This window comes from Fistularia commersonii, chromosome 24 (assembly GCF_037954325.1).
Source record: "Fistularia commersonii isolate RoL2024-O1a breed Wild chromosome 24, RoL_Fcom_v1.0, whole genome shotgun sequence".
Lineage (NCBI taxonomy): Eukaryota > Metazoa > Chordata > Actinopteri > Syngnathiformes > Fistulariidae > Fistularia > Fistularia commersonii.
Window position 1 is genome coordinate 10234613 of NC_141307.1, and position 12469 is coordinate 10247081.

The 12469-nt window shown below is 40.6% G+C and overlaps 1 protein-coding gene across 2 annotated transcripts in view; it reads left to right on the forward strand.

Moving 5' to 3' along the window:
- Positions 1-12469, forward strand: part of vps50 (VPS50 EARP/GARPII complex subunit) — a 108046-nt gene that overhangs the window by 60682 nt on the left and 34895 nt on the right. For both annotated transcript variants that reach the window (XM_086171418.1, XM_086171419.1), the window contains 7 exons: positions 1492-1583; positions 1718-1812; positions 2437-2535; positions 3712-3802; positions 6086-6271; positions 9213-9331; positions 11281-11387. In XM_086171418.1, coding sequence (XP_086027544.1) covers positions 1492-1583; positions 1718-1812; positions 2437-2535; positions 3712-3802; positions 6086-6271; positions 9213-9331; positions 11281-11387 — 789 coding nt within the window. The remainder of the gene's footprint in view (positions 1-1491; positions 1584-1717; positions 1813-2436; positions 2536-3711; positions 3803-6085; positions 6272-9212; positions 9332-11280; positions 11388-12469) is intronic.

Genomic DNA, 12469 nt, shown 5'->3' on the forward strand with positions numbered 1-12469 from the left:
TTGTTCAGGGGCCGGGCAAAATGTGGAGGCAGGCCGTAGTTTGGGGATCACTGCTTTAGATTATCCTCCACCTTCTCCCTGCACTCACTACAGAAGACGCGGTGATCTGTAAACATCAACATCTTTGAAGATTGAAGTCCATCATCATGTGTCAGCCTGTCCGTTACCTTAGCAATCACGAAGGAGGTCAGAGCTGATCCTTGACGCAGTCCTACTTCCACCTTGAACTCCTCCGTCACCCCAACGGGACACCTCACCACTGTCTTACGGCACTCATACTTGTCCTGCTCCACTCTAACATGGTTCGACTCCATTTCTCTTCGGCTTTTGTGACCTCTACCTTCACCTTACACTGCATCTCCTTGCATGACACCCTGCCTACTCTCTTCAGTCCCCTCTGTCTTACTGCTTCTTAGCTAACCTCTTTCTTTATACTCTTGCGCGCTTCTTCTGTCCATCACTAAGTGTCCTTATCTGTCTATACAGGATGTAATCTACCTGTGTGCTTCTGCCTCCGCTCTCATAAATTACCCTATGCTCTTACCTTTTACCGAAGAAAGTATTCACTACAGCCATTTCCACCCTTTTTGCATAGTCTGTAATCATCTTTCCCTCTGCTTTTCTATCTTCGATACCAAACCTGTCTATCACATGTTCACCATCTCCGTTGCCTGAGCCAACATGTCCAATGAAGTCCTATCTGGAAGAATCCTACCTTGGGGGCATAGCCGCTAACAACATTGTTCACAACAAACTCCTTCAAATAAGTCCTACTGTATTTTTCCATCTATTTTTCTATCAAACAAAGAACACATTACATCCTGCACCTAAGCTTCCAGTCTCTCTGCCCAGCTTTTCCTGGCCAATTTCCACTGGTACCCTGTAGTTTTACCAACATCACTGGTGGCTGTTCTTAGCTCTGGCCTCGACCGATCCAGTATGAAAGACACGCATTTGATTGGCAAAATCCGTTTGCGCCCAATTTTTACTGTGTATGCCCTTACTTACGCAACAGTCCTTGGACCGGCACAACGAGAACGCTAGCTTGTTATCATTTCTATCCAGGACATTTAAAAACACCAAAGTGAAGAAAGTGAACTGTAGTAAGCAGTTCAATAAGAACGGTGGTTTTATTGTTGACTGTGACCGCGCGCATTAGCTTCAGGTCGAGCTAATTCGAAAGATGACTGACAGCTCTCATAAATAGCATGTGGGTCAATGACAGAATGACCACGTTCCCAATAAAATATTTCATCACTTCATCATTATCAAAGGAATGTTTTTCACCAGCACAGTACATATTCTTCATTTAAAAGCAGAAGGATCGGCTAAGAATTGATTCTGCTCCCATTGAAATAGGTTAATTAAATCACTTTACTGAATAGACTTGGCCAAACCATAGGCAGATGCTTTTTTTACCTAAAAGAGAATATCTGCAGTCTCTATGCTAGATTCTTTATCTGCCTTTGTGCCTGTTTTCTGAATACGCAGGTGACATGGTGGTAGCAGAATCTGATGAATTCTCGGTGGACCGCAGCTATGTAAAGAAGAAGCTGGAGCATGGACTGACGCGTATCTGGCAGGTATTCTCCAAGACATTATATGACTTTTGTCTTTGCTTGACTCTGAAATATTCCATGAATCCAGTGATCTTTGCTCACACGCAACTTCTTTGGTTAATAGCTTTTTCTCCCCCCCCCCTTCTCACTCTTGTCAGGATGTTCAAATGAAAGTGAAGGCCTATATTCTGGGGACTGACATGTCTAACTTCAAATATGATGATTTTATAGTGGTGTTGGACGTCATCAGCAGGTACTGTAGCTCATCCTGCTTTCAAATAATTCCTTTTTGTTATATTGCTGTCTTTGTTTTATAACTTATGGTTATATTTTTAATTTTTTCAACAACACATAGAGAACATCTGCATGTCTCCTAAACTGTTGTCAAGGTGTATCATGGAATACACAGAGTAGGTCTTCGGTTTTTCAAAGAAGTCAGTCACAGAAATGATATATGTTCAATTGAAAAATTACCGACAAAATGTTTGTTATTGAATTGTTTCAAATTCTCGAAAAACAATCATGCTAAAATGGAGACTCAGGTCCCATCAGTGAAAGCTGGTCTCACCCTGGACTGGTCACCAGTCAATCCCAGGGCAGCATATAGAAACAAACAACCCTTCCCAATCTCGTCGGCCCATTCCGGCAATTTTCCCAATTTTGCCTCGAATATGATTCATCATCATCATCATTTCATTTCAGATACCCAAACAGTGAACACTTTATGCGCATTTTTTTTTTTTTGGTCATGTAAATTACATCTGACGTATACCCATGTTGACTATGCTAAGTATCTACTGTGTATACTGTACTTGCACACCTTTATTTCAAGCTACTGCAGGATGACTTAAACTTAACCTTCAAATATCTCGTCCAGGTTGATGCAAGTCGGTGAGGAGTTCTGTTGCAGTAAGTCTGAGGTGCTGCAGGAGTCTATCAAACGCCAGAGTGTCAACTACTTCAAAAACTATCACAGGTAAAAGATGGTACCATCCGGAGGATGGCTTGACACTTGTGTTGAAACAGGGCAAGTGTTAGATTAAAGTGGAGGAGATTTTTGGAACTGCAAGTTGGGAAAATGCCTTGAAGGCACGGGTGTGTATAGTTTGTGAATCCTCTCCTGTAAAATCTGTCTTCCAAATTGTTGAACTGCGTGCGGGCAGACAATCTGTGAGGTGCTACACAAACTGGCCTAGCTTGTCAAGCCCAGTCAACACACGCACATGCACACGCGTGTTCGTGTACACCATAACTGACCTTTGCAGGCTTTGTATATGTCAAAACCTTGATTCGTTGAAGGAATATGTAAAAAAAAAAAAAAGCAGCATGACATTCATGGATATTGACTTTTAGATCGTGTCACTAGTAATGTTGGCCTCTGACATCCCGGCCCCCAAAAAGTTTTTTTTTTTTCGTTCCACTGTCACATCCTTGCGTTTGTGTGTTTGCGTTGACCTTTTAAGATGCCGCACACATTACATTACATTATATTACATTATATTACATTACATTACATTGCATTTGGCAGACGCTTTTATCCAAAGCGACTTACAATAGAGGACATAGGGACAGCAAATACACTTGCAAATACACGATGCACAGGATATATACAGAACAGTAAGCTTGGGTTAGTGAGTTGTTTTTTTTTTTCACAAAGACATACACAAACGTACACACACACACACTGCATAGCCTAACTTGCTGCCTAACCTGATCTGGGGCATCAGCGCAGTAAAAAGTCCTGAAAGAGAACAGTTTTTACCTGTTTCTTGAAGGTTGGAGATGATGCTAGTCTTGTTGCTTCTGGAAGTTTGTTCCACCGCTGAGGTAGTAGAACTGACAGTTTTGCCTGAGATCGCTTAGAGCGAGCAAAAGGTACTGCTAGTAGGTTTGAATTAGAGGAACGCAGCTCTCTGCCAGGAGCATATGGTCTTACCATTTCGTTCAGATATGCTGGACCTGTTCCTGAGGTGGTTTTGAAGGCCAGGGTCAGGGCCTTATGCTTGATCCTGGCAGCTACTGGTAGCCAGTGCAACTGGATGAACAGAGGTGTAACATGAGCCCTTTTGGGTTGAGTGACGACAGAATAAGAGTACGATATAAAAATTAGAATATTACTGTCATTTTTAACTTTCTCCGCTGTTTGTCGTAGAGCACGGCTGGAAGAGCTGCGGATGTTTCTGGAGAACGAGACATGGGAACTCTGTCCAGTCAAGTCCAACTTCAATATCTCTCAACTTCATGTGAGTAGGAATCGTATCGCCGTGGTTGCGAAGCAAAGGTTAAATTTATTTATTACGCTGTCAATCACAGCGTAGCCTATCCTTTGTAACTTCTGCATACAGGTATGACACACAAAAACATGAGAGGTTTCTTTGCGTATGTATCTGTAGGTTAACATACCTTACATCCCCGTATGTGCACTAGCTCAGGATGGAGAGCCTTTTAGGTTTTGTTGCGGATGTATGTGAGGTATTTTATTTGCAAGTTAAGGGCTTTGCTATAAATGAGCGAGGGAACCATCAGCTGAAATGTGACTCAACGAACATTATTTAAAATACTAGATCATATTGTAAATCAGGGATGTTAAGTCAAATACACAGAGGGCCAAAAAAAAAAATTGTTACAAGCTGAGGGCCGGACTAATTCAGTGTTTACTAAAACATATTGAACTGACTGAACAGAGCCTGTTGAACCAAGACGTAAATGCATAAATGAAATTGCATGCATTAGAAACTGAAAATCCAATATTGTGCTGCTCTGTGATCATATCAATTACTGCTTTCAAATAGTAAAATGAGAAAATAAAAATAAATAAATCAAATCAGTTGTATTCTTTCTGATGGTTTCTATCGGCAATTAGTCCATTAACTGAAAAATAAATCTATATAGATAAAACACAGTAAATTTAAATACAAAAATCCATGGCACACAGACAAAACCATACTTTTTTTCAAAGAAAAATCACATGTCTTGTAGAAACAAATGAAAAAATGTAACTGAATTCAAAACTAAAAATATGTTCATCACGCTCTGTGATGATCACTTGTCTGAGGCTGAGCCTGATACTTGGTGGCGTCTCATCTTTTGTACAAGTTCATCAATGTTCGGGGTCAGGCTCTGAGATGAGGAAATCCTCAGGATTGAGTGAAGGTGTTTATCACTAAGACGGCTCCCGTGTGATGTTTTGTTTAGCTTCATTAAAGAGAACAGTTGTTCACACAGGTACTGTATGTGCTGCCAAACAGAGAGTGTGTGAGCAGCTTGGATGCGCAGCTGGGCATTGTGTCGGGGATGAAACGTGCAAACTCAGCAGCACCCAATCTGTCATATTATTCCTTCAGTGTGTCATTGCACTGGAGCTCAATCAACTCCATTTGTAGGTTTGATAGTGCGCTTTCCACATCAACTGCAAAAGGATCGCCGAGCAGTGCAAACTTGCTTTTTGGCTCAAGTTTTCTATCTGCTTTCTAACTTTCTCCACAAAAAAGACACACAGGTTTGCCTTTTACCTCCGTGAACATGTACTCTGCCTCCCACCTGCCTTGAAATCACCTGTTCTCAGCGTCCACCTTTCGTTTAGCCATTTTTGGGGAGGAGGTGGCTGAAATTTGACATCTGCTCTGACTGCTGATGTAGAATGAAACCAAACCCCGCTAGCTGCGCTGCAGTGAGTTTGCGGGGTACCGTTGCATTCTTGGGAATGTAGTATTGGTGCGTTCAAAACACCAGCAGGCGGCTGCGGCCTGCGGGACGGTTTTAAAAATAATAATCAATTTCATCCAGGGGCCAGAGATAATTTGCTCACGGGCCAGATCTGGCCCGTGGGCCGTGACTTTGAGATATATGTTGCAAATGGTCACACTTACTCAGAGTTAAATGCTGTTTTGCTGGGTTAAAGTTTGAGGGCGAAAAACTGTTTTTAAAGCTTAACAAAATCATCCAGAATATGTAGGTGTTTTTTGTTTTTTTTTTGGAGGAGCTTCATAGCTTTTTTCAGGCAATGCGCGGAATGACAATACAAAACTTTAAACCGGCTGCTCTCTTGATCCTTTCTGATGGTTGGAGGGATTTATTGAATTTCAGTCGGTGCTTTTTCACATCGTTTAATTTAACCGCTATCGGCAGCCACACTCCTGCTTCATTCAAAGATATTTCCTGGCATCTTTACATCATTTGATTTTTTTTTTTTGTGCCTCACTCCCTACCTGTCCACCTTACTGGCGTGCTCAAAGGCATAGCGAGTTGTTTTGCCAAGGTGGTGGTAAATTGAGTTGGAAGGTCTTATGGGTGGAAAATAGAGACAAAGAGGGGTTTAAACCAATAGAGAGAAAAGGGGCACAGCGGCAATTCAGGAAAGAGGCAAGAAGAAGGTGGTAAAAAATATATTGGGCACTTGGTATATGAATTATTTGCGGAAGAGGTCGTTGTGTATTATTCCAGTGGATCAGTGAGATTGCTGCCTTACAAAATGCCTCTTAAGACCTGACATCTATATTTCCTTTCCTTAATTGTGCCTGATTTAGGAGTTCAAGTTCATGGGCCAGTGTTGCTCCCCTTCCGTTTCTCCGAGCAACCAGGCCACGTCCTCCTCCTATGAGATCCAGCAGGAGTTGTCCTTTTTCCAGCAGTACCTCCAAGACGGGAACCCCTTTGAAATGCACATTGAGCACAAAGAAGAGGAGTCGGAGGATGTGCTGGCATCGAATGGAGTAAGTATGGCTTATTTTGGGTAAACTTCCCATCATTTAGGTCCTTCGTAGCAACTTATTGTTATTATAACTTGTTATAAGACGAGTCCTCGACTTTCAAATGGCCTGTTATTGTTAAATTGTTACTGTAATGTTAATGTAATTGTTAATGGTAAACATTTATGTTAAATATGTGTCAGACTCACCCTTTCTTGAGGAGCTGGTTTTGTGTTTTTTTTTTTTTTTTTTTGTGGCATTTAACCATGAAACCAAAAAGGAGGCTGTCTCGAGTAAACCTGTCATAACTATGATGATAATAATAATAAAACAACAATAATAATGACATTGATTACAGATCCCTTGAAACATTATATATATCTTAATTTATTTTCTGTTTTTTTTTCAGCTATTCGTGAGGTATTGAAAAGCTAATATAGTATGTTGATGTCTTTGCTGCATGTTTTTCGATTTTATGTACCTTGGACTGTTTCATTAAACAATATTTGACATTAAGTCAACCAGATCCACAGCTTAAATAACCACCGACTCATAATTCTGATACAGGCCAACAAATCAGAATTATTTGTGTAATTTGAAGATTCCAGCCAATAGAATTAGCTAATGGGGTGCCATTTGTCGGGGACAAAGGAGCAACTTTTGTGGGATTACCTGGATTGGAAAGTGAAAAGAAGGTAAAGTGAGACAAAGGAGTGAAACCTGTTGGATCACATGAACTGAGGGGTTGGCGTGACCATATATGGCTCTTCCGGTGACGGCATATGGCTCCCAGACAATTTTGAGTAGAAAAAAATCAGTTTGGAACTAATTTTAAAATGCTTGTGATATTTCTTCATAATAATCTGTCATTTTTAAGTAATCAGGAATTCATTTTGAAGCTAAATTTCACGGGCCACCCGTTTGTTCGGATCGGGAACTAATGGCTTCCGAACATGTCCGTGTCATCGTAAAGTTGCAGAAACCAATTTCATCAGATAGCCAACTAGTTTATCCGCTTCAACCCTTGTAACGGGAAAAAATGGCGTGGCTGTGTGGACAGAGTAATTTGCATTTGTGGAGAGAGCAGGATCTGCAGTATGTCTAATATGCAACGATAAAATTGCATCGATGAAACGGTCAAATATAAAGCGGCAAGAGGATAACATCCACCCCCCTTTGGTGGAGGGATTGGTTTTGACTGTTGTTTTTGGCAAGGCACCAAACAGCAGTTCAGCCTACCGACTCTTTTTGGGATCCCTAGAGGTGCTGCCAGAGAGTGCTCCTACTGGACACTCCCTTTTTCTACCGGGAAACTTCAACACCCACATGGGCTACAACAGTGAGCCGTGGACGAGCGCGATTGGCGGGAACGGCCCCCCCAGATCTGGACCCGAGGGGTGTTCTGTCATTGGACTTCTGACCTTGTTACAGACTGTCTATAACAAACATCATGTTTAGAAATAAAGGTGTACATATTTGCTCTTCGGCCGCAGTTCAATGATTGACCTTGTGGTTGTGTTATTGGACTTGCGCCTGCTTGTTCTGGACACTCGGGTGAAGAGAGCGTCAACTGATCACCGCTTGGTGGTTCGCTGGCTTCGCTGTTAGGGGAGGATGCCGGTCAGACCTGGAAGTCCCCAAAAAATTGTGAGAGTCTTTTGGAATTGTCCGGCATAGTCCATTGTCAGAAAGAGTTTCAACTGCCACATCAGGCAGAGCTTCAACGTAGTCCTGAGGGAGGCGGAGGGCATTAGGTGGGCCATGTTCCGTGCTTCCATTGCTGGAAGATGGGACAACCTTATGGCCATAAGGTGGTCTGTGCATGTCAGGGTGGTAAACCCCAAACTCGCTGGTGGACGCCAGCGGATTGGGTCTCTTTCTTACCCTCACCTGTGGTCATGAGCTGTGGGAGGTGACCGAAATAACAAGATTACAGATCCAAGTGGCCAAAATGAATTTTCTCTGCACAGTGTCCAGACCTCTTCTATCTTTAAGGAGTTCCTGGAGGTGCTTAGAATAGTCACACTTCTTGGTAGAAGATGGATGGATGGATACATATATAATTTTATATCTTAGTATACTATTTTTTTCTAGCAAGCAGTCTCAGTCAGCCATTTTTTCCCTGAAATCTCTATATACTCATCATTGGTTATTTGCTTGAATAATGATAATGATAATAATAACAATCATAAGAAGAATAATAATGGTGGTGATGATAATAATAATGATATCTGATCATAACTGGAATAACAGACTTCAATAAATCATAAGCATAACAACAATGATATTATTATTATTGTTGATGTTGTTGTTATGATAAATAATGATGATGATGATGATAATAGTAATAATGATATCTAACCATAACTGGAATAACGCACTTTAATGAATCATAAGAATAACAACAATTGTATTATTATTATTATTATTATTACTATTATTATAAATAATAATGATGATGATGATGATGATAATAATAGCTGACCATAACTGGAATACCCACCTATAATTAAACTCTTCATTGTCAGCTGTGTCAAATAAGAAGTCACCTTATTTCCCTATTTATTGCAGCACTGTGATAAGTAATATTAGGTATATTTCATCCTCTGTTTCTGTACATTTATGTATCAGAACAAAAGTATGTGTGTTTTCTGAATCCTTCTTATCTTGAAGGCTTTGTTTGTTCAAAATGTGACCTCCTTTTGAAAAGGTAAATGTCCTGTTCAATTCTAATAGTTGCTGACTGCAACCATATTTCAAATATATGATCTGATCAACAGCTGTGACACAGTTTGGTAACGGTCACATTTGATCATACCTCCATATAGCATTATACATTAAAACAGCATTGTGACTCTTCATAGCTCTCCCCCTCTCATCTTCCGCATCTATCCACCATTTTTCTTCCGCATGTTTTTCCAAGGCATTTGATTATTGCTCCTTTCGCTGCACAATATCTTTGCAGTACGAGTCGGACGAACTGGAGAAGAGTGTCTATCAGGATTACGACAGTGACAGTGACGTCCCGGAAGAACTTAAGCAGGACTTCGTGGACGAGCAGACCGGCGATATTCCCTTCAAGAGGTCAGTGGCGTTTAATTTCGGGAAACGACAATCCTCTTATTACCGCCGAGTCGCATAATCGTATTCCACGATTCCATTTAGAGTGGGTCTGGGCCAGGTGCTTCAAAATTATTCACAGAAACCAAACGTTCCCCAAAGAGCAAAGAAACACTATGTTTTACGGGGCGGAAACCTCAGACCTCAATGTAGTTGACGACCTTCTGCCTCGACTTGTTGGGGTAAAAAAAGAGAGAGACTGCAAAAATTAGCAAGCAGTAGACAACAGAAGAAGTAAATAAATGCTCCACCTCCCCCATTCTGTCGAAATGTGAGTGATGTGAAATTCAGTCAAAAGTCATATGGATGTGGGTCTAATAAAAACTCCACTTACCTTGAAGTCAAAAAAGTAATTTGAAAACATAATTACACATCCCATCATAATTTGGGAAAGCAGCAGGACAAAAACAATAAAGAAAACAAATCTACCAATGTGAGACCATCAAAAAGATTCATCATGGTGAACGAATCTAATCAAAAGATACACAGTTTAAATAAATATGTTGTATTTAAACTAACATGGTTACCGGTACAACTCTATCTATAAACAAAAAGTAAAGATGTAAAGATGTCAACTTATTGTTGACACAGATTGTTTATATTGCGACTATGATATAATAAATGTGAATCCACTGTGCGGATCCACCTTTTCCCCTTCGAAAAGGAAATGTTTTTTACTCATTTTGCCAGCTTGTGAGTTACATTTTTCGCGCTCAAGTGATGTAACCGAGAGATTCCGTTCATTTTTCAAAATTAAAGATTTTTCAAAATAAACATTGTTCAGACTCAGATAATAAATCCAACAGAAATAATTGATTATTTTCCTATGCGGCCCTGCACCAATTGATCCACGCGTTGGTACCGGTCCGGGGATTTGGGGACCACTGACGTACAAGACATACAAGTCAACGTACAAGTTGACATACCGGTGGCAGCAGTATAATACACAAAGGTTAATACAAGAAAAAAAACAAGCAGTATATTAATACACCTCATATCAACACGCAAGTTATAGCACAGTGGTTTTGGAAAGCAATGCTATAACTAATTCAGTAGCCTTTCATTACACAAGCATCGTTAAAATGAACATTTCCTGTCATGTAATGCACGATGACTTATTAATGGCACTTTGATTTTTTTGTGTTCAGCGTTTGGTCTCCTTCTTTCACGGGTCACACATGCGTGATATGAAACTTAAACTGCCGACTGTATTCCGCCCCCTTCTTGCATATTAACCCGGCGTTAGCCTAAAGTCGCTGAAATTGTAATCTTATATTCTTCTACTCAGGAGTCACAAATGATTAATCCTGGAATGGGTCGCAATCTGGAAATTAAATGGCTAATGTAATGATTGCAAGCTAATACACCTCAGGGATCGCTGTCAGAGGTCCGGCTCGCCAGTTCAGAGACCGCACCCCAGGGGTCCACCCACAGGACGCATTTTGTGTAATGGGTCCTGATCGATCAATTACATAGCCTTATGTCGTGTGTGTGTGTGTGTTTTTGATGTTTTACAAAATTTGAGATTATATGGGTTCGAATTTTCCGAAGTGAAAAAAGTAAACAAAGTTGCGAGCATTTGAATAATAAAGGGACGGGGAAAAAAAATTAATAAAGATAAAAATAAAAAATGCAGACTATTAGTAAATATGCCATATCTAAATTATAAGCGGGCATGAAATACATTTTAAGGTAGAAATGAATTATGTGGTTTAAAGTTAAATTCAGGCACTTTATTCTCCACATCATTCTTTTACCCACTTATTACAAATAACGAATATTACCTGGCTATTGATTTCTCGCAGTTGTAACTATTAATTTAGACACTGGATCCCATATTTCTTGTGACATTTCCTCACTATTTTTTTTCTTTCTTTTTCTCTCTTTATTACAACATACCCTTCACATATCAGCGTATCCCGGGAGACTGTGAGGAGCAGAAAAAAGTCAGATTACAACCTGAATAAGACCAACGCACCAATCCTCACCAACACCACTCTCAACGTCATCCGGCTCGTAGGTGAGTGTTTTGGCTATCGCCACAGAGAGTGTTCTGGCCGGCTTGCTAAGTTTTACATTTGCTCAGCAATTAAGCCTACCGCTCATTTGGCGGCAGCGTGATCGCGTCGCAGCTATTACTTGGTTGTGACTTGGGCGCTGTGATAACAGTTAGCCTTCGCCCCGAGCTGTGACCCTCCACTTTCAATGTGTTCCAATTTGATGAGGCCTTGAAGACATTTTGGCCTCTTCGGCCGCAGAATTGCCCTTTAGAGATGTGACTCCCAAGTAAGAAAAGGAATTAGAGCGGCCGATTATTTTCCTCGGGGTGATATATCTGAATAATTTGAAATCTCCATCTGATACAGGCCAACTGCTATTTGTAAGTTGAAGAATTTGTGACTATTACCCATTCATAATTTAAAGGGATCACCAGCTACCTAGTGTTATTTTCATATTTGATCCATATCTGTCGCAGCTAATCTTCTCAAAAACTGACAGTGCGCCTTATAATGCAGTGCGCCTTATATATGGATCAATGTATAGCAGGGGTTGGCAAACTACGGCCCGCGGGCCACATTTGGCCCGTTGGTCTTTTTAATCCGGCCCGCCAAAGATCGGTGCAGAATTCATACTTGATGGATGGGAATGATTGGACCAATGAATGCGGCAACTCAAACAGGAGATTATTTCATTTTTGGAGCTACTTGAGAACACTTTCCTGAGCTGAATGACACAGATTAGCTTTGTAATATAGCCTTTACTTTGGACATACTGACACACATGAATGAGCAGGACGTGAAGCTACAAGGGAAAAACCGGTTTGTGCATGAAATGCAAACAAACGTCAGAGCCTTCAAAACCGAACTGGTTTTAATTTCAAAGCAGATGTCAGACAATGTTCAGACAAATGTCAGATGAGTTTGATAAGTACTGTTAAAAAATGTGTTTTTTTTTTTTATTTTGTTCCTTTTTACTGTACGATGCAAAATTACATGATCCACGCAACCCTGTCCATCCAAAACAGAGAGAGATGTGAACGAAGAGGATAACGCTCCAGAAAAATATCAGATTAAAATGAAGACAAAGAAAGACGCAAAGAAG